The sequence below is a fragment of the Momordica charantia genome (assembly GCF_013281855.1).
Source record: "Momordica charantia cultivar OHB3-1 chromosome 6 unlocalized genomic scaffold, Mcharantia_2.0 BLBB01000006.1, whole genome shotgun sequence".
NCBI classification, from domain to species: domain Eukaryota; kingdom Viridiplantae; phylum Streptophyta; class Magnoliopsida; order Cucurbitales; family Cucurbitaceae; genus Momordica; species Momordica charantia.
Window position 1 is genome coordinate 6,851,054 of NW_028275164.1, and position 27,563 is coordinate 6,878,616.

The 27,563-nt window shown below is 35.1% G+C and overlaps 4 protein-coding genes, 1 long non-coding RNA gene and 1 pseudogene across 8 annotated transcripts; 2 read left to right on the forward strand and 4 right to left on the reverse strand.

Annotated features, from left to right (window-relative positions):
- Positions 1-775: 775 nt before the first annotated feature.
- On the reverse strand, positions 776-4,143 carry LOC111016442 (uncharacterized). The gene is made up of 2 exons (XR_015791556.1): positions 3,634-4,143; positions 776-1,314 (listed from the first exon to the last, which is right to left on the reverse strand). It is a non-coding gene; the product is annotated as an uncharacterized LOC111016442 (long non-coding RNA).
- A 1,124-nt stretch (positions 4,144-5,267) lies between these two features.
- Positions 5,268-6,566, reverse strand: LOC148210603 (putative glucan endo-1,3-beta-glucosidase BG4 pseudogene; annotated as a pseudogene).
- Positions 6,567-12,431: 5,865 nt separating this feature from the next.
- On the forward strand, positions 12,432-13,615 carry LOC111016467 (auxin-binding protein ABP20). The gene is made up of 2 exons (XM_022291881.2): positions 12,432-12,653; positions 12,996-13,615. Exons 1-2 carry the CDS (start codon positions 12,464-12,466, stop codon positions 13,448-13,450), a joined length of 645 nt encoding a protein of 214 aa, XP_022147573.1. The 5' UTR covers positions 12,432-12,463; the 3' UTR covers positions 13,451-13,615.
- Positions 13,616-15,397: 1,782 nt separating this feature from the next.
- LOC111016485 (F-box/LRR protein) lies at positions 15,398-20,357 on the forward strand. Its single transcript, XM_022291907.2, has 6 exons — positions 15,398-17,429; positions 17,845-18,278; positions 18,381-18,542; positions 19,216-19,291; positions 19,599-19,754; positions 19,900-20,357. Exons 1-6 carry the CDS (start codon positions 15,603-15,605, stop codon positions 19,990-19,992), a joined length of 2,748 nt encoding a protein of 915 aa, XP_022147599.1. The 5' UTR covers positions 15,398-15,602; the 3' UTR covers positions 19,993-20,357.
- Positions 20,252-22,725, reverse strand: LOC111016486 (Acyl-CoA N-acyltransferases (NAT) superfamily protein). Its single transcript, XM_022291909.2, has 9 exons — positions 22,326-22,725; positions 21,859-22,072; positions 21,712-21,764; positions 21,333-21,369; positions 21,173-21,238; positions 20,957-21,061; positions 20,720-20,870; positions 20,517-20,593; positions 20,252-20,427 (listed from the first exon to the last, which is right to left on the reverse strand). Exons 1-9 carry the CDS (start codon positions 22,424-22,426, stop codon positions 20,341-20,343), a joined length of 891 nt encoding a protein of 296 aa, XP_022147601.1. The 5' UTR covers positions 22,427-22,725; the 3' UTR covers positions 20,252-20,340.
- A 1,780-nt stretch (positions 22,726-24,505) lies between these two features.
- Positions 24,506-26,900, reverse strand: ORG4 (OBP3-responsive protein 4 (ORG4)). Of its 4 annotated transcripts, none has more exons than XM_022291855.2 (5): positions 26,682-26,899; positions 26,379-26,526; positions 25,486-25,638; positions 25,127-25,302; positions 24,506-24,991 (listed from the first exon to the last, which is right to left on the reverse strand). In XM_022291855.2, the coding sequence occupies exons 2-5, from the start codon at positions 26,508-26,510 to the stop codon at positions 24,889-24,891; spliced, it is 564 nt and encodes a 187-aa protein (XP_022147547.1). In that variant the 5' UTR covers positions 26,511-26,526; positions 26,682-26,899; the 3' UTR covers positions 24,506-24,888. The 4 variants fall into 4 exon arrangements, with proteins under 4 accessions (XP_022147547.1, XP_022147546.1, XP_022147545.1 ...); XM_022291854.2 differs by having other exon boundaries at positions 26,621-26,899; XM_022291853.2 differs by having other exon boundaries at positions 25,127-25,278; positions 26,379-26,900.
- Between the last annotated feature and the right edge of the window lie 663 nt (positions 26,901-27,563).

The following is a 27,563-nucleotide window of genomic DNA, read 5'->3' on the forward strand; positions in this document are numbered from 1 at the left end:
ACATATCTCGAAAATAATGTCAAAAAAATTGAACTTGCACTTGGAATATAGGTAGACAAAACAATATATGAGAAAGTTTATCAATCTACTTTATTTGATAATGATACGGAAAACTTACCGTCTTATGAACAAAACTCTGGTTTTTGTCTTCTTATTCAAATGTTACGAGTCAAATGATGAAGAAGAGAGTTGTGGTGAAAATAGTTGATATAGCAAACTTTGAGAGAGAAAATGAATAAGGAGAAAAAAATGAAGAAAATAAAATAAAAGTAACCAAAGGAAATCGAAGAAGATAAAAGAAGTTAGGTGAGTAGAAGAGAAAAAAGAAAAAAGTGGAGAACGAGTGAGATACTGTGTGATAGATTGTGAGGAAACATGAAAGTGGTGAGAGAGAATTTGTGAGAGAACGATAAAGTGACGAACCAAGAGAAAAAAAACAAAACAAAACAAACCAAAATGAAGCAAATCTTAACAGAGAGCAACAAATGAGAGTAGTAGTTTTTGTAAATTTTGATTTTTACCTAAATTATGCTAAATCAAATTTAAAACTTTTCCATATGAGTAAAATTTTGTTTTATTTTTATTGAAAAGATTTTATTTTAAGAAAACATGGAAATTCAAATTTAATAAAATAATTTTTATGATTTTGTTACTTTTTTTTATTTTATTAAAAATGATTTGATTCTAAAAATAATAATGAAATCGATATTTAAACCAAATACATTTATTATTTTTTTATTTTTTGATAAAACAAAAAAAAATATTTTCCACAAAATATAAGAACTCTATTGGAAAATTACTATAAATTAAGTAAAGAAAGAATGATGAAATAGAATACCAGACAAATTTAGGGGTGTACACCCTGAAAATGACCATCACAATTCCTCTTGATTTTGAAAACCCAGTTACATCCAACAAGTTTCTGATGAAGAGGTTGGAGAACAATATCCCAGGTATGATTTCGAATGAAGGCAGCATATTCCTCATTCATAGCTTGCCGTCAATGATCATGTCGCAAAGCCTCTTGAACATTCGGTGGTTCAACTTCTTTATAATCAACTATAAAAACTTTAGGTTTAAAAATACCACTTTTCCCTCTAGTAATCATGTGATGAGAATTACGTATAAGAGGGGTAGAGATCAACGGCTCAGAAGAAGAAGATGCAGGTAATGAAGTACCAGCGGAAGAACCATCAGATTGAGATACATCCAAGGAACCATAAGATAAAACCGGTACGCCATGTACAACAGTAGGAAGTATGGATTGTGACCCATCAATTGTAGGAGCAGACACATTATCATGAGGTACAACAGCTGGTACATCATTGAGAGATACAATAGTATTAGGAATCGTGATAGGAGCAGCAACCACGGTATTAATAGGTGCAGAATTTAAACAACCAGCAGTAGCTACAGGCAAAGAAGCAGACGCAAGTAGTGCAGATGCAGGTATAAGAGATGAGGACCGAACAGAAATGGATAAGGGAGAGGAGGACAAAGTTTGGGATACTTGTGTAGAGACACAAAAACCTTTCCTTCGAAAGAAAGACATTTATATCCTTTGTAGGTGCTGCTATAACCAAGAAAAGTACAGGGTTGAGATTGAAAATTAAGTTTATGGGAGTTGTGAGGACGCAAGCAAGGAAAACATTGACACACAAACACATTTAACCATGAATAATCAGACTTGTAGTGAAATAACTTCTCCAAAGTACTCACTCCACTAAGGACTGTTGTCGGTAACCGGTTGATAAGATATACAGATGTGGAGAATGCATCATCCCAAAAGGATAAAGGCATGGAGGATTGAGATAATAAGGTCAAACTAGTGTCAACGATGTGACGATGCTTGCGCTCAGCAATGCCATTTTGTTGAGACATGTAGGGGCAGGTAATCCTATATTCAATGCCATGTTGTTGAAGAAAAGAAGTAAATGGTTTAAACTCCCCACCCCCATCAGATTGAAAATGAAGAATAGAGCAACCAAGAAGTTTTTGAATAATAGTTTTGAACCGAAGAAAAATAGAAAACGCATTCGACTTGGATTGAAGAAAATAAATCCAAGTATAACGAGAGAAAACATCAACAAAACTAATATAGTATTTGAAGCCATTGTTAGAGGCGGTAAAAGCAGGTCCCCACAAATTAGATATAATTAATTGCAGGGGAGCTGTGTAAACAGTAGTAGAAGGAACAAAAGGAAGAGCATGAGTTTTGCCCATAGCACAAGTATTACAAAAATTCATAGACATAGAAGAAGATGTACATGGTTTGTCCAAGTTTATTATGTGTCTAACAATGGGAAGGGTCGGATGCCCAAGTCGCCTATGCCACAAATCAACAGAAGACAAAGATGCTGAATGACAAGAAGAAACAGAATATGAAACTGGAAAAGTCTGAGTAGTCAAAGCTTGAGATGCAAAGGGAGCTTAAAATAGATTGGCAGACAAAAGAGAAGAGAGTTGAAACCGGTACAATCCATCATGTAGAGTCCCTCGATTGAAGAAGTATTTGGCCAGTATGTGGATCCATTACATAGCAAAAAAGAGGATGAGATTAAAAAAATATCGAGTTATCTTTGGCAAACTGACTGACACTTATGAGGTTTTTAGTTATTTGAGGAACATGAAGTAAATTATTAAGATGAAGAATACGATTAGTAGGAGATTGAAAAGAAGAATGGCCAAAATGAAAGATGTCGAAACATGCACCATTCCCAACTTGTACTTGGTTACTGTCAAGATATTCTGTACCAACAACCAAGTTGTTGAAATTATGAGTGAGGTGATTAGTTGCACCCAAATCAGGATACCAGTTGGTATCATGATTCAAATGTAGAGTAGTAAGCAGTGCAGACATTTGAGGAGAAATTGGCCGTTTGGTACTGAGGAGAATAAGAACTAGAACCAGAGGAAGGAGGTCTTTGAACTCTTGGATCAAAATGAAAGTTGCACTTTGAAGCAGTATGACCAAATTTGCCACACAATTGGCACTGAATTCGACCTCTATTGTTCCACTATTGGCCTCCTTTATTGTTCCAACCTCGAAATCGATTAGTTGCCCCATGGTTATTCTCAAACTGAGCGCTATTTCTAGGAGCATCATTCTCTTTGCCCATAGCAGCAGCATGTGTAAGATTGGCTGAAGGAATAGTGCAATCAAAATTAATCAAACTCTTCTTTCTTTCAATTCTATTTTCTTGTGTCAATAATAGAGCCATGACATCTTGTACTGTTTGAGGACCAGATTTCGTAGAAATAACAGAAATCATCGACTCAAACTCAGATCCTAAACCGATAATAGATAAACAATATGATCCTCCATAGAAACTGGTTTACCGACGGCTGCTAGAGCATCAATACACTTTTTAACTTGAGAAAAATAGTCTTTTAGTTTAGAATTTCCCTTTTGTAGAGTTTGTAATTTTCTTCATCACTTATGCTAAATTTCTAGACGTGAAAATTTGTACTAAGATAATTCCATATCTCCCTAGCCGATGTACAATGTAGTAATTGTTCAGGTAATGTCTCAGTCATATAACCAAGTAACCACGAGGATATCAATTTATCATGACGCTTCCACTTAGTAAAAACCGAATTTAATTTTAGAGCAATAGAAGATTTGTCACTAACCTGAAGGAATTTAAAAGGCGGATCATGTTCCAAATGTGATTCTAAACCGTGACCTTCTAGGGCAGTGAGATCTTGAAATTTCCACGAAAGAAAATTATCATCAGTTAACTTCACGGTAGAGATCTTGTTACCCGGATTTACCACTAGATTGCATTGAATTCCATCGTTGCCAGCAGATTCACCTTCAGTGTTCGTTCACTGGTCCATTGCAAAAGATCGCAAAAATTGAAGAAGAAATAGCAAAAACACAATACTGCAACTGAATTGAATTGATAAAGAGATCTTGCGGTATGTTTCTGAATCACGGATTCAGAGAAATTTTTTTTTAATCATATGATCGAACTCTGTCGCAAGACGCAAGCTCTGTTACCATGTGAAACTCCTATATCCAGGAGAAAAGTCATTTCTACTTCTCATTCAATGACTTAATAATACAGAGAAGCCTTGTATATATAAGGTTGAAAAACTCCTGCACTAACAAACAAAAAACAAATTAATAATAAACTAAATGACCCAGCACAACTAAACAATAAAAACCACATAAGATGGCCACATCAATGAACTTCAGTGAGCTGGCTTAACAGTCTCATGAAAGGCTTTCTCTCTTGACACATCTCTTGTTGATATAGAAATTTGGCTTCACAGGATTCCGCCAATATTCGCACGATCTTCTAGATTAAAGGGATAGACGAGACCTGTAAACCAGAATAACTTTAAGACCAGTGCGACTTTTGCAAAACGGACTCCGATGCTTAAGTTAGGATCGGAGTAGTTGAATATGAAGTGTAGCGTATTGTGAACATACTTCTAGGGTTTGGCTTACCGTTCTATTTATAGAAGTGGAACTCTAAGCCCTTTAGAAATTATCAAAGTTGAATCCTAGTGTGTCTAGTAGATCTAGACTTTTGAGTATGTGTGTTTTGTAATTGGCCCAATGTCGAATCCACGGTCGAGACAAGGTAAATTCGGGTCGTACTGCGTGAGGATCGGGAGAGAACCATCGGGGTTCTCAGTCGGGGGTCGAGAACTCCTCGGCGCCAAGAAGGTTTCAGCGCCAACTCGGATCGGCTATGGCCGGTTCGGGTTGTCGGGTTTCAACCTCCTTTACCTGGTGAGCCCGCTCCTCCTCCTGCTCAACTCCTGTTTTTTGTTCGTACAATGTGATTTATAACGTCTCTTCTTTGACTTTTTCATGTGTTTGAGTCAAAGTGATTGGGACTTGCAATATATATATTCAGTTTTATTATATTTTTTAATCAAAATGCATACCACACACAAACTGTTGGGGAAATTAAAGAGAAACAGTATCAATTAAACAGGTAACCAATTCTATTAAAAAAAAACAAAAACAAAAAAAACAGGTAACCAATTAACATAGTCGTTTTTGTTAGAGTTTGTGTTTTAGTCATAAGTCCTTAATTTATTATGTGACGTATTATTTCTCTGGGGTTGTTTTTTTTAACATAATTTATAAATAAAATGCCTAAAACTAATATTATGTATATATAAAAAGAAAAATCTGCATTCATTTGGCTTAGAATGCATTTCTTCAATCATAACCTCTAAAGCAAAAAAAAAAAAAAAAAAAAAAAAGAAACGGTGTATCTTAAACAATAAACTATCAACTTGGAATATCAGTAGAAATAGCCACTTTTTCGAGGCAGATTTGTTTTTTCCTCTCTTTTGAAAATTTAAGTTTTCTAACATTGATTTTCAAGAAATAAAATTCAAATTACCAATCAAACAAACAGACGCTATTTCTGCTCTTATTATACATAGACCTAATCAGTATACAAACTTCACCCTTATCCTCAAAATGGATTACATTGAAAAAAACAAAACAAAATCACAATTTTTACAAACACCCATTACCCAATACAAAACACATTAGGATAAACAGGTATTTTATCGACATGAAACATTCCATAACACCTCGAGTCTCCCTCAGGCTTTTCATTCTCATCGAATATACTCTGAATAAATCCTTCTATATAAATATTCTGCTTCTTCGGAGTTCCCTTTCCAGAGCAAATATGTCTCTTAAAGTTCCGGTTATACAATGCAGCATATTCCGGGGTTGCAGCATAACCATGATCACACGTCGGCCACCCAGTTTCCCCCACCGCCACCGCCACATCTCCCACGGCTTGCTTCTCGATTGCCGTGTAAAATGCATCCACCATTGCATCGAACAAGTTGTAATAGCTCACCTCACCGTCACGAACCACCGCCACTTTCGAACGAAACATCGCGTAATCCAAACTTACAGCTTTGTCATTGTTGTATGCATATTTTCGAAATGGGTACACGCTGACCATCAGCGGCGAGCCTTCGACGAACAGGAATTTAAGGATGCCTTTGATGTTGTCGCTGGCGACTGGATTGAACGTGGCGTTGGACGGGAGGCCGCCGTCGACGACCAACGCCGAGTTGTACCCGACCAATGTCGTGAGTTTGACTTGTCCGAGGTAGTGGGAGTTGAGGAGATCTTGGAGGGATTTCATGACGGGTAATATGCAGTCTTCGAGGCCCGGGATGGCCTTGTCGCCGACGACGATGTAATTGATGGTGAAATCGCCGATGAACGGCTCCACGTAGGTGTTGAACCACTCTTCCACGGCGGTGCTGTTGGTTTTCATGTTGATTAACATGTTGTTGGGTACGCCGAAGGAGAGGTCGATTTCTGCGCCGCGGAACGCTTGAAAAACGTCGAGGTTTGGTTCGTCTAATCGAACGCGGCGGATGTTGTTTTTTCTGCAAAGTTGCACCACATCCCACGGCGGCGGCAGGTTGTTCCCGGCGAGACCGTAGTACGCGCCGAGAAGAACGTCGTGTGCTCCCACGGCTGACGTGGCGGCCATGAAGAAGACGACGATTATTACATGGCCAAGCTTTGCCATTTTTTTCTGAAATTATTACGAAAGAAGAACAGAATCGAGAAAGATTATAAAGAAAATTAGTTATCGTTTGTTGCGTGTGTATATATAGTAAATTGCCACTAATTTTCAATGAATTCTTTTTTGGATGTTCATTGACCATTATCTCTATAATTTCCAATCACCACATTTTTTTTCTCCTTGACCTCAACTAATTGAAGGAACAACCTTAAATTAAGATCTATCTAAAAAAAATTTAAAATTGTGTCCATCCATTCTTTTAAGCTTCTTTTGACTTAATTTGAGGAACAAATATTTTGGATATTTAGTATTTACCGAATTGCATCGTGTATAAATTATTCCTTGTTTCTTTGGTTTAAAATATAAAATGTAGGTTAAAAAACATTTTGATCCCTGTAATTTGGTTAAATTAACAATTTAATCTTTAAACTTTAGTTTGTAACGATTTAGTATCTGTACTTTTAGATTGGTAACCATTTAGTCCTTAACTTTAATGTGTAACAATTTAGTCCTTATAATTTAAAGTTAGTAACGAATTAGTCCTTATCGTGACATTTTTTTTTAAGTTTTTTATATATATAGATAGATAAACTAATGAGAGACCAAATATATGTTTATAATAACTAGAAAGATTAAATTGTTATAGGATAAAATTTGACACTTAATTTAAATAAAATTATGTACAATAGGGATTAAATTGTTACAATTTCTAAATTACAGGAATTAAATCATTACCAGTTAAAGTTTATGGACTAAATTGTTATTTTAGTGAAAGTATATGGACTAAATCGTTACAAACTAAAGTCTAGGGACTAAATTATTACTTTAGTGAAAGTACGTATGGACCAAATGTGTTTCTTAACCTCTAAAATATATATTTTTGAAACTCTATTCTTGGTTTTAGTTTGGTTCATAAAGTTTAAAACGTTCTGTTTTAGTTTAATTAAAAGAAGTACAGAATTTAACCTTTCATTAGGTTAAATTTTGAGTTTGAAATTAATTAGAGAATATAGCCTTTTTTTTAATTAACTTCAACACATATAGAATGGCAATATCAACATAATTATATTATATACATAACTTATATAAAATTTTCTAAAAAATATAGGGTCAAAACGTATTATATAGTTTTAAAGAATAAACGAAGTTAGAATAACAAAAAGAAATTAAGGAAAATTTGAATTTCTCCAAAAGAAAAAAAATTGTGAATGGTAAAAGAGAGAGAAATAAAACAACCATTTAAAAGTTGTCATATCCAACGTAAAAAAAACTTGTTGATCATGTCTGGTAAGGGTGATCAAAACTCGACTCAACTGATCAAAATCAGTTGAACTAATATCAATCGATTGGTTGGACTACTCATTTGGTTGGGAGTCGATTTTTAGATCTAAAATCGAAGAATCAGTCCATCGATTTAGTAAAAAAAAATTGCTTAATTGGTTTTTAGATGCAATCAGTCGACCTTGAGTTATTAAGAAATATATACCATACATTTCTGATATTGCAATTAATATAGTTTGCAAAATCGCTTAAGCGCCGTTATAAAATTAAAAAAAAATTTTAATTTATTTTAATAAAATTGGTCTCCCCCAAATCTTCTCCAAATTCTCTGCGGTCGCCCTTTGATTTTCTCCCTTTGCCTCTTTTTGGATTGTCTTCGTCTTCACCTCTTCGTCTCATTAATTTCAACCAAAATCGATTGACCATTTGGTGTAGTTAGTCGATCGTTGTTTCTGCACCTTCCGAAATCGCTATACTCCGACTGATGAAAATCGATATGCCGATGGATGACGTCGGTTTGAGTCTGAAATTAACATTGACTGATTGATGTTTAAACGAAGAATTTATCGACCAAATAACCATTTTAAAAAATGATAAATTTCACCTCATGGTAAAAATTTAATGTTGTATTTTAAAAAGTGTCACTTGTTTCATTTTTCTTTGAAATATAGCATAAATTTGACCTTTTTTTAAATGTGTTTTTACCTTACTATTGAGTTACTTTCATTTAGATTATACTAGTTTTTAAAAACTTTAAACTATGCCATTTATGCAATTGTCTCCTAAAGTTTACTATAATAATGACACAATAATTTAACACTTATAGCTTTTATTAATAATTACTTTGAAATTAATAATATATATACACTAAATTTTAACCTAGCTACACAATTTTAACAAGTTATAGAAGTGTTAAAACTCAATATAAAAAATTTCAAACCCAATTAAAATGCATTGATTTCATTTCACCACAAATTGAAGTTTCAAAATTATAGCTACGACGTCTCTACTTATCTTTTTTTTTTAAATAATCCAAAAAATTTTGAAAAGTAAAAGGTGAAAATTTTGTACTTTTTCACTGTTACTTTTTGTTTATTAATGAAAATACAGAGGAAGCGGGAAGTGCAAGTTGATGCTCTCTCAATCTTTTGGGTCATGTGACTTTCCATTTTTGATCGTCTGCCCATTCAAATTGCTGTTTACTCTGACTTTTAAAGTAAGAAAAACAAAACAAATTTAATTCACCCACGTTAAAGATTTGAATGTAGGTTTCTTTTCTTGAATTTTATTAAGAAATTTAAGTATTTGACAGTGGTTTATATTTGTTGTTTTTCATTTTTAAAAAACAATCTCAAAATTATATAGAGATTTTGGAATCAATAAAAATAAGTTTTTTGTTTCATGTTTTTGTTTCCAATTTGTTCCAACGTAAATAAAGATTTTGTTTTATCATTTATGAATTCATAAGGGTTGGAAGCCCTGCAATTCTACTGTTTTTTTATTAGAAAAGAGGAAACATAAACAAAAAAAAATGAGAAGGGAGCCTTAAAGGTGTGTATTTTACTATTCTCAATTCAATATTGATTGTGCTAAAATGAATTCAAATTGATGCTAAATTTATGTAATATGAGAAAAATTTGAGGTATGGGATAACAATTTAGCATCTAAATTTTTCTCATAATTTCGCTTTTGGTTTATCTAATATATCTCATTCTGTTTCCTAAACAACGTAAAACTTTGTTTGCACTACTTACAACATAATTATTATGTAAGTTTAAAATTTATTACGATTTGGTCCATGAACTTAAGCGGTAACAATTTAGTTTTTTGAAATATAAAGATTTGTAATGATTTATTATTCGCATCATGAAAAATTCTGTTTAGAAAGAATGGAGTTTTCTTACTTATATAGACGGATAAATTTACACTGCAGAATATGTTAAATCACTCAATACATATCTCAACCAATCTACATGGTCTAAATACATACTCTCGGTAATATGCTATCAAATCTTAAGATTGGGATGTTGCGACAATGATCTGTTGGACTATTTGGAATGATCGAAATTCTCCTAGACTTCAGTTTTAAATTTGATTGGATCAAAAGCATATAATGACAAATTCAAGCAAGTAAGAGTTTCATCATTTTTACCTCGTTGTGCAGGGCATTCGCGAACCCAGATCAGCCAATCTTGGCTCCTATTTCAGGCTTTCTCAAATTATGGTGCTTGCGGGTGTCTCCACGGATGAAATGCTACTGGTTTGGGGCCTCTTTATTCGTGATTCGTCGGGTCAATTTTCACCCCTGTAACGTATTCACCTCTGTTGAATGAGTTCGTTTGCTCAATCGATACATTGTAGAAATCATTATGGTTGAATCTGATTCCCTATCTGCAATCCAACTCATTCGTGGTGAGATCTTGACCCTAGGAGATGCATCACTTTTTGAAATCGCAAGAGCTACCCTATATTTTTCCTTCATGTCGATCCCTTGGCATTGCAATAGGCTAGCAGATGGTCTGACACACTCTGACCTCTTTCGATGTGCCATGTTTGTATTGTATTATAATTTTCCATCTTGGCTGTTAAATTTTGTAAAGGGTGACAACTCTTAATCTGTAGTCCACGTGCCATCTTCTCTTTTTAATTAATAATCAATATCTTCTTTTTTGAAAAAAAAAAATTCTCCCACAAGCATGTAAATACACATCTACATTATTAATCTATTTAGAAATTTAATAACAAAATAAAAAAATAATCATTTATAGTTCAGTCTTATTCAATTAATTTCATTTAATGTAAAGGTTGCAATGAGAGAAACTCTCAAAATAGATAAGTGGCAACCAACAACATACAACTGAATAATTCAAACAAGCCAACTTAAATAGGTAAGATACCTATTTCCGACCACAATCTTGTTAGTTCAAATCTCAAACCTAAAAAAAGTGATTGAATAATCAAACACCAACCTAAATCTCCAACTTTGAAAAGAAAATAAAAAAAGCTCCATCGCTTAAATTTAATATATATTTTTAAAAATGTCATAAATTTTTACTTGGTTAAAATATAATTCAAGTTTCACATTTTCCTAATATATTTTAGACTACATTTGAGTTTGATTTAAATCACGCAAACTTTAAACTTTCTACCGTATTTGAAATTACATACTATTTTATGCTATTTATGTAAATACCTTAAAGAAAACAATCTCGGGTAGAGTCAGGCCGAGTCAAAGCGAATAAAATATTATATATACATGTGAGGACAGAAGATGAGTTATCCAAATTTCATCACATCTAGTAGAAGCTGTAAAACAGAGTAACCCATGAGATAGGGAAACTATCTCCTCCACACAAAGATCTTTTAACATGCCTTCAAAAAAATTTAAACAACATAATTGGGTTGCAGGTACACAGCCTAGCTGTTATATAATGTCTTCTTTTGCCTTCAAATTCTAGCCCTTTCCTTTCTTCCTCATGTGACTATGGAATGGACCACTTTTGGATCTTTTTTTTTTCTTTCCAAAATCTTTTGGAAACGTTATTTTTTTTTCTGTTAGAACCGACATCGAGTGTGAAAATATGTTCGGTTAACTGTTTCTTAAGTATATTTTACAAACGAGCTTTTGAGAACATGTTCAACGACGCTATAATGCATGCTGCTAATGAGGTATAGGATATAAAAAGTAAAAGGATTAAAATAGAAAAGTTTCAAAATATTAATATTTTAATCTAAATTTAACTTTCACGGTCTACCCACAAACTCAAATTTTATATTATATACTTATAATTTATGTGTCTTTTATTTTTTAAAAATAAGTCCGTAAACACTACTTTCAATCAGGTATATTTCTTTGTTTTTTAAAAACATTTTCAAAGTCTAAGTTGAATTTTTAAAAATTAAAAAAGTGGATTTCAAAAACTTGTTTTTATTTTAAAATTTGGCTTAGAGTTGATATGTATTTCTAAAAAAAAACTAAAATATACCAAAGGAATTGAAAAGAATCCAACAGAATTTTCAAAAATAAAAACAAAAAAGCCAAAAGGTCTTCCAACAGAGCCTTAATTAATTAACAAATAAACACATATTATACCTCTAGATTTAGTTCCTAAACTTATAAATCTAAACATTCTGAAAATTTGAGTCTATAATATTAAAGAATATCTTAAATTTCTTAAAATGATAGGATAACAAGGGATCTTGTAATATCACCTATCATAACGTCTTGAATTGTGTTGGTCATGGTTCGATCGAGACAACGAATTCTGATTATAGTCAAGGATTCGCACGAAGAAAGCCATATTATTTCTTGCTCCTTATTCAAACAAATGGGTGTTTGCTCTATAATTAGAAACGGCAGAGGAAGAGGTTGATGAGATATTTCTGGTTTGAGATATTTTTGGTCTTGCATTTTTACTGATTTTGACATCATACAAAAAGAAACTTTTTGTTGTCTTTTCAGTGGAAGATTCAGAACCGTTTCACATGCTTCACAGCTCGCAAAATTTGTCCCAATCTCACACAACCTTTCAACGTTCAGTAAGGACACGAAATTGGTTGCATGGGAATGGGCATCGCCATTGTTATCCTCTTACTCAGCTTCTTCTATATAAATGCTCACTCAATTCCCTCCTACCTCCAAGCATCCATCCATGGCGAAGAAGATGGCTATTCTTCCCCTTCTCTTCATCTTCTCTGTCCTCGCCTCCTCTTCCCGTGCTCTCGTCCAGGACTTCTGCGTCGCTGACCTCAAATCTTCCGATACCCCCTCCGGATTCCCTTGCAAGAAGGCAGCCTTCGTCACTGAAAAGGACTTTGTTTACTCTGGCCTCGGGGTTGCTGGTAATGTTAAACTATTGTTCTAACTCAAAAGTTTAAGTTGACAAATTATTATATGTTCATTGATGTTTATTTAATATTCTCCCTCATTTTATGCTTAAAAATGAGTACCGAGTAGATTTGAGAGCACTTATGAAATAAGTGTTTTTAACCAAATGAAAAGTAATTTCAATCCAACAACTACTCGAATCGAACTAGTTGAGTGAAATTTTAAGTCTGCTGAAATGTGCAATGTCAAATATAAAAATGTTGAGAAATTCGTTTAACGTGGACATAAAAATATTTCTAATTGAACCTAAAATCTTAAGTGAATGAGCTTTTGATGTTTAATCATATTGATAACAGGTAACACCTCAAACATTATCAAGGCGGCCGTGACTCCGGCCTTCACCGCCCAATTCCCAGGAGTGAACGGGCTAGGAATCTCGTTGGCCCGCCTTGACCTAGCCATCGGCGGTGTGATTCCGTTCCACACCCACCCGGCGGGCTCAGAGATTCTAGTGGTGATCGAAGGAACGATCTGCGCCGGGTTCATTTCGTCGGCGAATACAGTCTACTTCAAAACGCTGAACAAAGGGGACATTATGGTGTTCCCTCAAGGGCTGCTGCATTTCCAAATAAACTCCGGCAAGTCCAATGCTCTGGCGTTCGTTAGCTTTAGCAGCCCGAACCCCGGCCTGCAGATCCTTGACTTCGCCTTGTTCGGGAACGAGTTGCCGACCGATATCGTGGCAAAGACGACGTTCTTGGACATTGCTCAGATCAAGAAGTTGAAGGGAGTTTTGGGGGGGAGTGGTTGATCCAATTTTTGTTGGTTTCTTTTTTAGTTACGTTGTTCATGTGTTTGGTTGTTTAGTTGTCGTTTTTGTATTGTTTTTGTTTTTGTTATGGGTTTGGTGTTTGGTATTGTGTTTTGTAGTTTTAAGGTGTTGTTTTATATTATCCATTGATGTGTTTTTTTTTTACTCTTAGGCAGCAATTTGGTTTCTTCTTTGCCTAATTTAGAATGAAGAAGTAAATTGCTTCAAATGTTGCATAATAATTAAGATAAGATATTATAAAAATCATTTTAAAATGTAATGTTACAAATGATGTGTTAAACTACGTTTAAATTAACAAATAATTACAAGTCAAACTACTAAAACAAGAGGTAACTTTCAAATTACATCCATATATTATTTTAGAAGTTTCAAGTAAAATTTAACTACTAAAAATATAAGTGGCAAAAATATGATGTAAAATGTAAAAACAAAAGTTACGCAGTGGTAAGGTGTTAAAAAAAGTTTTAATAATTACCCTTAGTTTTTAAACAACAAGAAGTAAATTATAATAATTTTTTCTAAAAATCCTTTGTATGCATCCATCAAGACTTTAAATATCAACGTCGATAGATATTTTTGAAAAAATATATAAAATGATAAAAAAAATTCATTCCATATATTTAAATTAACAAATAGACATTTCACTTTATTTAAATAAGTTATATTAATATTAATATTATGTCTATATCAATAATATTTTGTTGATTTTTTTATAATACTATGAAAATGCTCGTACATCGACGTCAAACCTATGAATATATAGAAATGTTAATGGATATGTTGTCACATGTCGACAAAAATTTAATATATTGGTGTGTGTATATATATATTAGACAATTATAGACAAAAATTTAAATTGATGTAGTCTATATATATATATATTAGACAATTTTGCAATTGCCCCATCTTGCCTCCACCATACCTCTTTTATAAATATAAAGAAAAAGAACCACAACTACAATTTGACGTTTCATGACGCTAATCAACAGTATAAAAGACGTTGAAAATTAAAAAAAATCGTCACAAAAGATAAAAAAAAACACGTTTCTAACATAAAAAAACGAAGTTTTCAAGATTTGTTTAAATTTTTTATCGTCTTTCATGACGTTTTAACAATCACGAACCATTGGGAAAAAAAAACACGTTTTTCAAGTGATGTGCAATTTCTAAAGTTTTTCGAATTTTTTGACGTTTCATAACGTTTTTTAAACATCACAGAAAGTTGGAAGAAAACGCGTTTTTTTGTGACGTTTAAAGGATGTCATGAAAAGTAAAGACGCGTTTTTACTAGGAAAAGATAGTTTTTCGAATTTCTGGCTTTTCGTAGCATTTTGACATCATAAAAAGTTGAAAAACTACATTTTTCATGTTCGACGCATTTTTTTCTTTACATTTTATGGTTTTGTGCTTTTATAAAATTGTCATGAAAAGCAATAAAAATTAAATGACTAATAAAAAAATCATGATAAAATTAGAAAAGAAAAATTGATTTCTAAAATAAAACACTAGAAATTAAAGGTTTAAATGCTATTTGGATCGTTTATTTTTATTACTATATTTTCAAAACGTCTATTTTGATCTCTATATGTTTAATTTTTATTTATTTTGGTCAATGTACTCTTGAAACATTGGTTTTAGTCGTCCATTGTTTAAAAAAAAATTACTTCGTGTTTTTCATTCATTTTGTATTTTTATCTCATTTCTTTTGTTTATAATTTAAAGGTAATTTACTCACTAACTTGAAATACATTAATAAATTTATATTAAAAATTTCTATTTATATAAAATTTATATTAAAGTTGTGCAAATGAAAGTAGATAAATTAAAATAAACATTTTAAAATTACATGATAAAAATTAAACTATAGCAAAAAAAATATAGACCAACATTGACAATAAAAAATAAAAAAGTAAAAAAAATTCTAGGCAAAATACGACGGAGGAGCCGAGAGAGGGGTTTGGCGGGAAAGCGCAACCGTCTACGAAAGTAGCGTGAAGGAGAAGTTTCTGGTTTCGCTCAAACCCAAAAACCTAACCAACAGCCACTTCTCCGCCGCTCCGACTCTCTCTGACGCCGGCGCCTCCAGTTTTCCGGCCACTGTTCCTCCGCCTCCGCCACGAGCTTCCTCACAATGACGGTTCTGAGGTCCAGAGAAGTTCTCCCTCCTCCGCCCACTCCCAAAACCCTAGAAACCCCTTCCAACACTCTCCCACACCCCTCTACGCCTTCTCAACTTCATGAAACCCACCCCCCTGGCCCCCACTCTCCTTCCCCCGCCGCTTCTGTCACTGATTCTACTGCCTCCCCCGCCGATTGCGTCTCCGGTCCCGGGGTTTCTCGGAGGCGGAGCTCTCGTCTTGCTGCCAAAGGGCTTAGCGCCGAGCATTCTGCTGTTAACCCCGGGAGGAAGGATTTGTGTGGACGGATTACACGGGGATCTACTGAGATCATAGCGGAGACGATTGACGAGCGGGATTCGGGCCCGGCCTTGAGTGCGAAGATGGGGGTTCGTTCAATTTGTAGCGGAGTTGAGGCTTTGGAAGTTAATGAGGGAGCCGAGGGCTTGAGTGAACCTATGCGGAGTATTGATTTTGGAAGTACAGGGTCGAAGAGCGACAAGGTTAATGTTAATGGGAAGAGAAAATTGATCCCCACTATTGATTCACTGGCTGGGGAATTGGTTGATGAAAGTCCTGAGAGTAAAAGGTGCCTCAGTTTACGTTCGGGGAAGAGAGTTTTTAAGACAGTGGAACAAGAGAAGGGTATTAGCACACTTCAAAGTAATAGTGATGCCCTAGTTGAAGAGGGGCAGGATTTAAAAGATAATGACAACGATGCAATTGCTCTGGGTGGAAGTGGAGAAGTTGTGATTGAAGAACTAAAGGAGGAATGCTCAAGAATTGATGAGAACGATTGTAGCAAGAGCAGAAGTAGATTCAGCCGAAGAGATAAGGGCAAATGGATTGTGGATGGCCAAAGTTCAAATGGAAATGACACGGTTGTATTACATTCTGAACTGAACGATGATGTGCTAAGTGATAATCTAGTAGACCATCAAAATTATTGTTCAGCTCGTGAAAGACCAAAGGGAATGGTAATCGAAAAAGGTAAAAGAAAGTTTACTGATACAAGTTATAATGATGGAGCAGATATGGATGCTGATGGCTTTGCTGGGATTGACCTAAATGCCACAGAAGAAAATGGTGAGGGGCAATTGATTGCAAGCGCTTTGTTGTCTCTATCTGAAGAAGTTAGAATCGATTCAAAAATGAGATATGAATACTGTTCTGGAGAAGGTGAGGTTTCATACACTCCGCATCTGAGAGATGATGGTCATCGGAGTGATGAGAATCAGGATATAGAGTCTAGTTCACAGGAGGAAGTTCAAGGTAATATTGCTGCCGAAAATAGGCGGTTGTTAATTCAGCAACATGGCAATGCAGCAAGAGAATTTTCAAGGAGAACTGCTCTTGAGTTTGCTCATTATTATAATGAAGACGATCATAGTTTGTGGCATGCTAGGGCTGAAGCTGAAGACAATGTTGAAGACTGGCCGGGACCTTTCTCTACTGCAATGAAGATTGCTAGTGATCGAGCGAAAGGTCTACGAGTTAGAATGTCTTCCGAGGAGGAGCATGTTCCTGCACCAGTTGTATGGATCCCTAGAAAGAATAGGTGTGGTAGCCGCCCCAAGTCATCGTCTCCTCCCTCTTTAAGAGATTTATGCTTATGGGTTCTTGCCAAAAATGCCGATGCAATTTCTTCACTGGACTTTGTCCCAGATGCTTTCAGGCACAAGCTTTGTCGGCTACTATGTGATTCTCGAAAAATGAACCATCATTTTCTGGATCTTCTTCTATGTGGATCCCCAACAGAAGTTTGTATATGGGACTGTTCTTGGTTGTGTGAGGAGGAGTTTGTAAAATCTTTCCAAGGGTGCGACACTAGCAAATTAATGGTATATATACATTCCAGCATTAAGTTTATCAATGGAAACAGAAGGAATATGAATTTTTCTTGGCCCGTCCGTTAATCTTCATGTAGCGACTATTAATCATGAGACATTTAGGAATTAATAATGTAATCACTGCTCCATTAGGCAAAAATTCTGCTTCGTAGTTTCTTAAATCTTGGAATAGAAACCATCACTTCACCACAAAAAAAAAATTATAAAAACCTATCTTGAATGATTGATTCGTAGTTTATTCTTCCATTTTTGCTATGCATCTGGACTTGGAAACTTGGAACCTTGCATTTTATTAGTATCATCTTTTTCGGGTGTATCATGTATGGATTAGAGTTGCAGGTTATTGGTAATTCTTGTTTTAGCATTCTATTCCATGTAAACTACATTTGCTGTTTCTTTGAACCAGATACTGCAGCTTGACCAATGTGGACGCTGTGTTCCAGATTATGTCCTATTGTCTACATTAGCTCAGTCATCAAATAGCTTACCTGCTCTGAAATCATTGTCGCTTAGTGGTGCATGTCGTCTTTCTGACATTGGTATGGCAGCACTTGTATCTTCTGCCCCAGCATTGCAATCTTTAAATCTCAGTCAGTGCTCCTTTCTCACCTCCTCAAGCATAGACTCTATAGCCAATTCTCTGGGATCAACTCTAAGGGAATTGTATCTTGATGATTGCCAAAACCTTGATCCAATGCTAATGATTTCTGCAATGAAGAAGCTCGAACATTTGGAAGTGTTTTCATTAGCTGGAATTAAAGACCTTCATGACAAGTTCTTTCAAGAATTTCTGACAGATGGGGGTCATAATCTGAAGCAACTCATTTTAACCAATTGTGTGTATGTTCTTGGACACATCACTATGGATGATTGTTGCCAGTACCATAATGTTATATCATTTTACTTTCTCCTTGAACTGTGCTTTTCCTTTTTGAGGTGCAGGGAATTGACCAATAAATCCATTAAAGCAATCTCAGAGAATTGCTCTGCTCTATGTGCAATAGACCTCGTGAATTTGTTGAGGCTAACTGATTATGCTTTATGCTGCCTTGCAAGTGGTTGCCCGGCTCTTCAAAAGTTAAAACTTTCTCGGAATCTATTCAGGTTCTCATCTCACCAGAATTATATTAGGATTTATAGTTCTTCAATGCTTGCTTTTTTTGTCAATGCTTGCTTTTTATTCCATATATGAGTACTGAAGATGTCAACCAGACCATATTTATGAACGTTTTTCTTATGCTTCATTAATGTGGTTAGATTGAAGAAATCCTTAATAATTGTTGGAGCATACCACTTCTGCCTTTCTAGCAATTTATAATAGTTGTCAAACCATATTATCTATTTGTTCTGGTACTTCTCATTTCTCATGAGACCAGTGTCATTTTGAATTACTAGTGTAGATAATGCTAGCACAAATTGTAGTCAGCAACTAAATATAACCTTTAATGTTCTCATGATCTTTATTCTATGAGATAGTTATAGTTTCTCAATGAGTTTAAAAGGTTTTCTTCTCTATCGTATTTTGCAAGTGTATAGAAAAGATCACAAATAACACGGCTATTTCCAAGCAGTGAGTGGTTATTTACAGAGAGAGTAACTTAATAATGTTTGTTTTGGTACGAGGTTAGTTAAGCAAAGTGTCAAGAAGTGAACATTACTGAGAATAATCCTGTGCAAAAAAATTTCATCCTGCATTCACACTTCAACTTAAATTATAGGTGCTAGTGCTTCTGTCTTATTTGGCTGTTCGATTCAATATCGTTTTTGTTTTTGCAAGTGATGAAGCTGTTTCTGCATTCGTGGAGATTTCTGGAGAAAATTTAAAAGAACTTTCCCTAAACAATATCAAAAAGGTATGTATTAACCTTGTTTTCTGCACTAACCATCTTTCTTTTTCCAGATAGTCTCTAGTACTGGAGCCTAGAAAAACTGCTGGGTATATCTAAATATTTTCTGCTATGTACTTCATAAATGAATTTGCAGAATTTAAATACATTATAATATCTTGGCTGCCTTAGCTTTAGTGGCACTTCTTGATCAATTTAGGCTAGTAACTAACGATTATAAGTAGAGTTTTTCTTATCTAGAAAAGATCATAAGTAGAGTTTATGGAAGATGTTGGTTCTCCTCATTGATTGGGACAATTATGGGTTCCTGCAGGTTGGCCGCAGCACAGCCATTTCGCTAGCCTGTTTTTCTAAGAATTTGGTTAGCCTCGACCTTTCTTGGTGTCGAAATCTGACCAATGAGGCTCTCGGCTTAATTGTTGATAACTGCCTGTCCCTAAGAGTGCTTAAACTCTTTGGATGTTCTCAGGTGTGTTTGTCAGGCTCAACCCTTGAATTGTGCAAGATTTTACAAAATTAAGAAAAGAAAGTGATTGGTTTTTACCTCTTTTTCTTTTTATGGAAACTGTTAAAGCAGCTATATAACATGGTGTAATGGTGTAATGGCGTAATAGGTAACGGAAGTGTTTCTGGATGGACACTCGAACCCGGAGGTAGAGATCATTGGACTGAAACTGTCTCCTGTTTGGCCGCAAAAGCCTTACTGAGGTCCGAGTTACTATTCCTCTGTGCTATCCTCGTGTTAATTTTGGTGGATCGGTCTTTGCTTTGAATCATTTTGCTGCCCTCCATGAACACTAAAATCTAATAGTTATCTGCATGGGATTTTTGTTCTTGACCTATATGAGGCTTTCGACGAAATACTTGTATATGAACTGTAAATGCCAGGGGTTTTCTTTTTTGTTGAAACATTGTAAATAGGTATAATACCAGAATGGTAGAATATTACTACTGTTACACCTCAAATTTTGTTGAACTCGGAAGTATATTCAGAAAACAATACTTTTAGTGAGTTTCAATTGTCAGTACAAGAACCTTGATAATGAATATCAACATCAATGTGCATTGTTAAGCTTCTGTGTGTTAATACATAGTAGGTAAATTTGTTCTTCCAACAACTGTGAGCTTGCTTTTTCAACCACCTGAAGATTGTAAGAAATGTATGAGTTCTTCAAAGTGTAGCCGAACGCGTCATATATGAAGGAGCTTCACATCCAGAATTAGACGTTACCTCGAAGCCTATCTTTCGGTACAATGCTTGTGCAGGTGTGTTGTTTCTATGTACATGCACGTATACCTGTTCAATACCTGCCACCAGACCTTATTAGAAACCATATTTGTGCAACCATTGCATTTTTTTAATAAAGACACTAGTTTGATTGCTCGTCTAAAGGGGGTGGGGGATATGAGTTTCAGTCTCTCTTTGGATTATACCACTGGATCTTGCTGTTTCAACCGCAAACTTCAACATGTTGCTAGCAATACCCTGACGACGTGCTGCTTTCGCTACACATAGGTTTGCAATGTAAGCATATTTATTTGGGATCTCTTTGTTGATGCTGCATAAATGACTCTTCTCTCTTTCCTGCATACAAACATGGTTCCTTTGCATGACTAGCCAAGAGGAAACAAGAAAGGGGGAGTTAATAACAACATGAATTCGGGTTCGACCCCTGGAAAAGTCTCGCCGTGCATCAAATGCCGCAAGCTCATATCGAGAGTTGCTACGACACTTTTAATCACAGTACGCTTTATATGCCTCTGTTCCTTCCTTACCTGAGATAGTTGAAAACAGAAAACTTCAAAGCCAATTCCTCCAGCACAATGGCCGATGGAGGCCTTGGTAAAAATTTCAGAGCTACAACTTTAGAGACAAAAGTTTCTCACAGTGACAAAGCATGTGCATGTCTGTCCATGTTGCCCACTGCATCTTTTTTTAATAGCATTGAACTCCTGCAACATTCAGTACATATATATAGAAAGTAAGGATATCAATTAATTCACCTTCAACCACTCAGCCAGATTAAACAAATCTAGCCAATCCTACCTGTTCAGCAAATTTCCTTTTGAAGCTATCAACATATCTGTGTTAAAGCAGAGCTACAATCAGTTGAATCCCAACTCTCTCTTTCTTGGATAAACCATTCCTAGAATTCCTATTGTTTTACTGAACATTCATGAGCTTTGAAATTTGAAAATATTGTTATTATCAACCGTTGCCATTGGTTTTCTTTTCTGTCTCTGTAAGTTCTCTCCTACTGTTTTAAAGTTAGTAGAATATTGAAATATTAAAACCTGCCCTTTTTAGCTTTTGGTTTCTTCTGCATATAAACAAAACAGAAAAAAGAGTGGCTATGTTTTTTAGAAGATAAGCTATGAGCATGCGACAAAGTTTCTTTTAATAAAATAATATGAAGTTTTTTTACCGTTCATTTGTTCGATTCTCCCAATGACTTTCAGCTCGGAGCCATGCCGCCGTCTACCTCAAGATCAAACACACACAGAGACCACTTATTATTTACAAAGAAATTCAACAATTTACAGGTTCTGAGATTGAAGATCAAATCTCTTACCCACAATTCTTCATCAAGCACGGCCTCGCGCGCTACGAATTGACCGAACTCTAATCTTCTTTTGTGAAGTAAATCTTGGTCGGCCGGCGGCGGCCGGTTGAATTGCAGGTCGTCGGACGGCGAGGGTTTCGACTGCGGAAGCAACAGCGGCGTTGAGAGATAAATGGAAATTTCTTCTTTCTTCATCGTTTGAGGCGACTTAGAGTCCATTGTCCTGTTTCGAGTTCAAGAAATAAAAACCCCCATTAAAACAACACCACATCTCGTCCGAAAAACTAGCAGCCCGTTCCCGCCGGAAATCAAAATTATACGATTCCGTTATGATCCTCAAGCAGAGTGGATTAATAGGAACCTTATCCAGTAAAATTAACGGTTGAAAGCGAAACACGCACACCAGAACGATGGAAAAATGAGTACCGGAATCGAAGCGAAGAGGAAAGCAAGAAGAGGAACAGAGGCAAACTTACATAGTCCACGGGGCGGAGTTGCGATGAAATTTGTGGTGATTACGGTATCCATCTTGGATGGATCCCAAGAACTCCGGCCTGTAAATCGAGATTGCCGACATTGAAACCGGAGCTTCGTGGAACAGGGCAGACGAGAAGGCGGAGCCGGAGCGGGAAATTAGCCCCTTGTTCTTGAGCAAACAATGTCAGATAAGCAAATTGAAGATGAAGAGAAGCTAAAAACATGGATTTCCAGAGAAGAGAGAAGAAAGAAGAAGACAAATCTGGTCAAGATTCCGAGTTCCGCCCTAACGACGGAGCTTGGCGTTTGCAAATTGCAATTGCTGCGGCAGAACTAGAAGTATGAACCCGCCTCTTGTCTTTTTTTTTTTAATTAAATTTATTTTTCGCCGGTTTTTCCCCTTTTCCTTTTGTTGGCTTCCCTTTTAAGTTAGTCCCTCCACTCAGATTTCGCCACGTTTTCTTTCTGTGTGTGTGACGTGGCAGTATCTGACGCCATTTTGATCGCGCGTTTTCTACTATTCTATCCAAATATCCGAATCATTTGGTGGGACCCTGCCTCTCTCTTCAACAGTAAACTGCCGTAACAGTTGTGACTCGATGTGTTCTATTTTGTTACACGCTATTCAATTTTTGACAAATAAAAAAATTAAATATCAAAATAGATAACTTTTTAAAAAAATGAATGGGCTATTAATTTTTCAATTCATAGAATAGATATTTTTCCTAATTTTTTTAGTTCAACAATTTCTAGGCAAGAGATAAAATCATAATTTTTTATCTCAAACGTTTGAGCTCAATTATAACCATTCACAATTTCTAATCCAATCAACTATCAATAATGGTGTAACTTTCAAAAACTTTAATAGGTATTCAGTAGAAATAATTTCTAACTGAATTTTTCTAAAATAACTCAACTAATTAGGAAGCTGACTTTCAAAGTCATGACAAAACACCTAAACTTCACCCTTCTATCAAAATAATCATTTGACCTCTCAAGTATTTGAGAAAAATATATAGTTTGAATTTTCATTCTATGTAGTTTGTTATTAACGACTTTTTATTAAATGATAACTCAGCGTTAGTGCATCTTTCTTCTTCCTGGAGGTTAGAAGTTTAATCCTCCATCCCGCATATGTTATACTACCAAAAACCGTAAGGTGTCTATCCTCTAAAGTTCAATCCACAAAACACATTTTGGTTAAAGAACCTAACCAGACTGAACTAATTAATTTCTACTTTTAGGGTTCCTTTTGTAGAAAAATTAAGAATGGGAAAAAGGAAAAAGAAGAAAAGATGAGGGAGGTACAAAACTGAATTATTGTGAGATCGAATATTAAAGTAAACTAAATCCGTTTGCTTTGTGGATAAAACCAGCAGCCATGTGGGTGTGATCCCCAAAGGCCAACCCTACAGCCCTAACATGCCAAACTTTGGAAAAATAATAATGATAATTAGGTGTAAATTTGGTTATCAAATTTCAGGTTATAAAATATCTTGATTCCCATTCTTTTATTGAAGTAGCGATTTAGTCTCTGTATTTTTAAATCGATAATAATTTAATCCTTGAATTTTAGCACATAACGATTAAGTCTTTGTAATTTATAAACATATGATACCTCATAAGTTTATTGATCTATATATAAGAATCTTTATTGAAAAATTAACAAGAATTTTCTCGATAGAGATTAAGTCGTTACTTTAACTAAATTGTTACCTATTAAAATTAAGGGTCTAAATTGTTACAAATTTGAAAGTACGATGATTAAACTGTTACAAACTAAAGTTTAGAGATTAAATCGTATGTGAAATGAGAATACATTTCCAACCTCCTTAGATGGAAGAATCCATGAGAATGGAATCTCAATTTTGGTGCGTATCATGAATGACCTAGAATAAAAAAGAATGATTTTTGTATGCTTGTCAATCTAAGCGTAGTTTAACCAATTAAAATACCTACAACTTAATTTGATTAAAATTTATAAACTTGAAATACCTAAAACTTGAAATATTCTTTTTTAGATCTGAAATTTTGAGTAGAAAATTATTTCAGTCGCTGTCATTGACAAAAACTGATCACAATTTACTTTAGGAACTTTGATTTAGATTAAACAATTAACCAAAAAAAAAGGTTTTTAATGCAAATTTGAAAAAGTTATGAAGATTAGATAGACATCATATATCAATTATCAGTCTTCCACAAGTTTCCTAAACTTTGTTGATTCTCAAATGTACAAATAAAATGTACTCCATGAGTAATTGGAGGGGAGAGAAGTGACAAATCTGCAAAGCTAATCGTAGAGATTATACAAAATCTAAAGCAAACTTGTAGAGAATATTGAATTGGATTAATGACAGAACAATTTTGTCATCCTAAGAAAATAAACCTGGTAAATTTTCATCTTTTAGACGCTTTGAAGTATATAGCTGCTAATGCTATCCTCTTCACCTTTCTCAAGCTCAACAATGGATGATTTGGAGCTGACAAATCTGCAAAATGGTGAACGAAGTCGGTGACAGACTCCTGACTGAATCCTAGGGATGTTTCGGGTTGTATTGTCCATCAAGGTTCATCACTGTGAGTGACAATGGCCTCAATTCTATCAAGTGAGGCTTCTAGCTTTCCCGAGTTCATGTTAAACAACGGTTCACCGGTACCCAGAGCCCTGTTGAATTCAATGTTGCTATTTTAGAAACCAACCGATAATTTCGATAAAGATTCAAGCATTAGGGTGCTGGTGTTTTATAGATATTCTTAACTCAGACCTGAGATTAAATATCGAGGACGAAGATTTACATACCCTGTAATTTCAGGCAGCACGTAATCTGCCCTCCATCCGAAGCGAAAATCCATTCCTGGAAAAGGGCTGATTGATGTCTTGTTTCGTATGCGAGATACACCATCTCCACCCAAGCATGTGGTTAGCTTCCATTTCCAACCGGTGGCGTGCATCTGAAAATTATGTCCAATACCAACCTGTAGTTGCCCAGTATTTTGAGAAACATAAGACAGAATTTGATGCCACCCACAGTACAAGTTTAAAAGCAGAGCAGCCAGTTCCTTGTTTTTTTTGGTAGCACAATGAGAGTGATCAAATATACTCTCCTTTTAGCTATGATATATGAATATCTTTGGTTGGGGGGCTTAGAAGTATTATACCTGAAGATTCAGAAACCTGGTTACAGGAATCTTTTTGGATAGAAGACGTATGTCTTGACGGATTGGCTCGTAGATGAATTTCCATCTTTGGTTCGGATATAATGGCTTCAGCACAAGCTTGGCCTCATATTCATTACATGGAGCATTGTAGAACTGAACCAAATAGTAAATGCAAATCCATTCAATCTAACAGTAAAAGAATCGAAACAAACCGTGCATATAGAGGTAACGGAGAATGTGAAAATCAAGACTGGGTTACCCTCTTTCATATATTACAATCCATTCTTTCATAGACCTAATTCAAAATCAAGTGCCAAGAATACTCACAACCACTAAACTCTTTAACTTATATTCTAACACTCAAAATTGATACTCAAACTCCTAAATGGACCAAACATTACACTCACACCTTGTCGTAGTTTCTACGAGATGGGAAGGCATGATATGAATACACAAGAGAATACAAGCTCAACTTGGTCTCGGCCACTGCCAGTTATCCTATTAGTTACTATTAACTTTTTTTCTTTCCTTTTGTTTACAGAGAGAAAATGCAACTTCCTTATTTCATCCAAGGTATCTAAATTAACTTTAGTGCAAATGTATTCGACAAAATCCATCAAACCCACAAATTATTACGAATGATATGGCAAATTGGCATTTTCTTTACACACTTTCAACTACAATGCCACGAAACAAACTAGCAAAACCTTAAAACGGCAGCCCACGAAGACAATAAACATCCAAGCAAACATTTATGCTAACATGTATATCTACCAGAACCACAGCCGCAACGTATAAATCTTCAAATTATATGGATTTCGAAACATAGACTATAATCTAAAGGGGCACCATAATTCTAATAAAATCTAAAGTATGCACAGTTGTAGAATCACCTCCAAATTGATACCAACTCGAAAGCCCTGCAACTCTTTGCGGAACTTCAAAAACAATTCCGAGGGCATCAAATTGATGCTGCAAAGGTCTTCCCAAGAAGTGGGTTCCTGGCCACTCGATCCGGAATCCATAGTGAAGCAATTGGCACTGCAAATTAAAAAAGAATCAAACGAAACCCGAGCCCCATCTGACATTAAGGCAACAAAAACCCCTCAAAGCCAGAGAAAATCAGACAGCAAACCCAGACAAATGCTTCCGTTTGAAAACAAAAATAGAATTGCCCACTGAACGATGTACTGTACGCGATTGAAATAGATACGTAAGTGTATAGAAGAAGTGCAGCAGAAGGATGAGTGGAGTGGCTATTGAGCGCGAGGGAATTTAGGGGCTAATTTGAGTTCTGCGTATGACAAAGAGGAGACGAGCATACGGTGGTGAGACGGTTGGATAGGGAAGAAAATTTGATATCTTCGCTCCCAAAGGATTTTGATTTGGTGTTCTCTTGTCATTCTTATGGGAAATCGTAGTTGAGAATTGTTATATAAATTTATAATTTGGGTTTTTAACTTTTTTTTTTCTCACATGAATTCTTGTTCAATTTTCCATCACTCATTTAACTGAAAAAAATTGTTTCATAAATTTCCCAATGATGTATAATTCGTTATTTATATTTGTAAAAAAAATTTAGGTTAAAAAAATTTGCCTAAAATTTTTACAGAAACTTTAAACTTCTCTTCCCATTCGCTTCCTCTATCTAAAAATATATTGTTTCAAACAAAGCAAGCAACAAATGCTTGTAACAATGATTGATTTCATAAATGGTTTTTTTAGTACATGTGGAGTGAGGAATCAAACTTACAATCTCTTCGTTTAAAATATATGCCAATTATGACTAACTATGTTCGTTTTGGTATTTCATAAATCATTTTGATGTCAAAAATCTCCTAAACTAAAGAAGGACGTACGGACCGATCATGACATTTCACTGATCGGAAAAGTGTCAAAGAGCTTTTGAGGACAACAAGCAGGCAGTAAGAAGAGGCAGATCTAAATATGGTGCAGAAAAACCAAAATCGATATGAATGGAAGATGCACCGAAACAGGGAAGGAATTGATGCAAAAGCGGTGTAGCGTTGAACCGCTGCTTGCTTGCATAATGAGTGAGCCGACCCATCGCTGTCTCG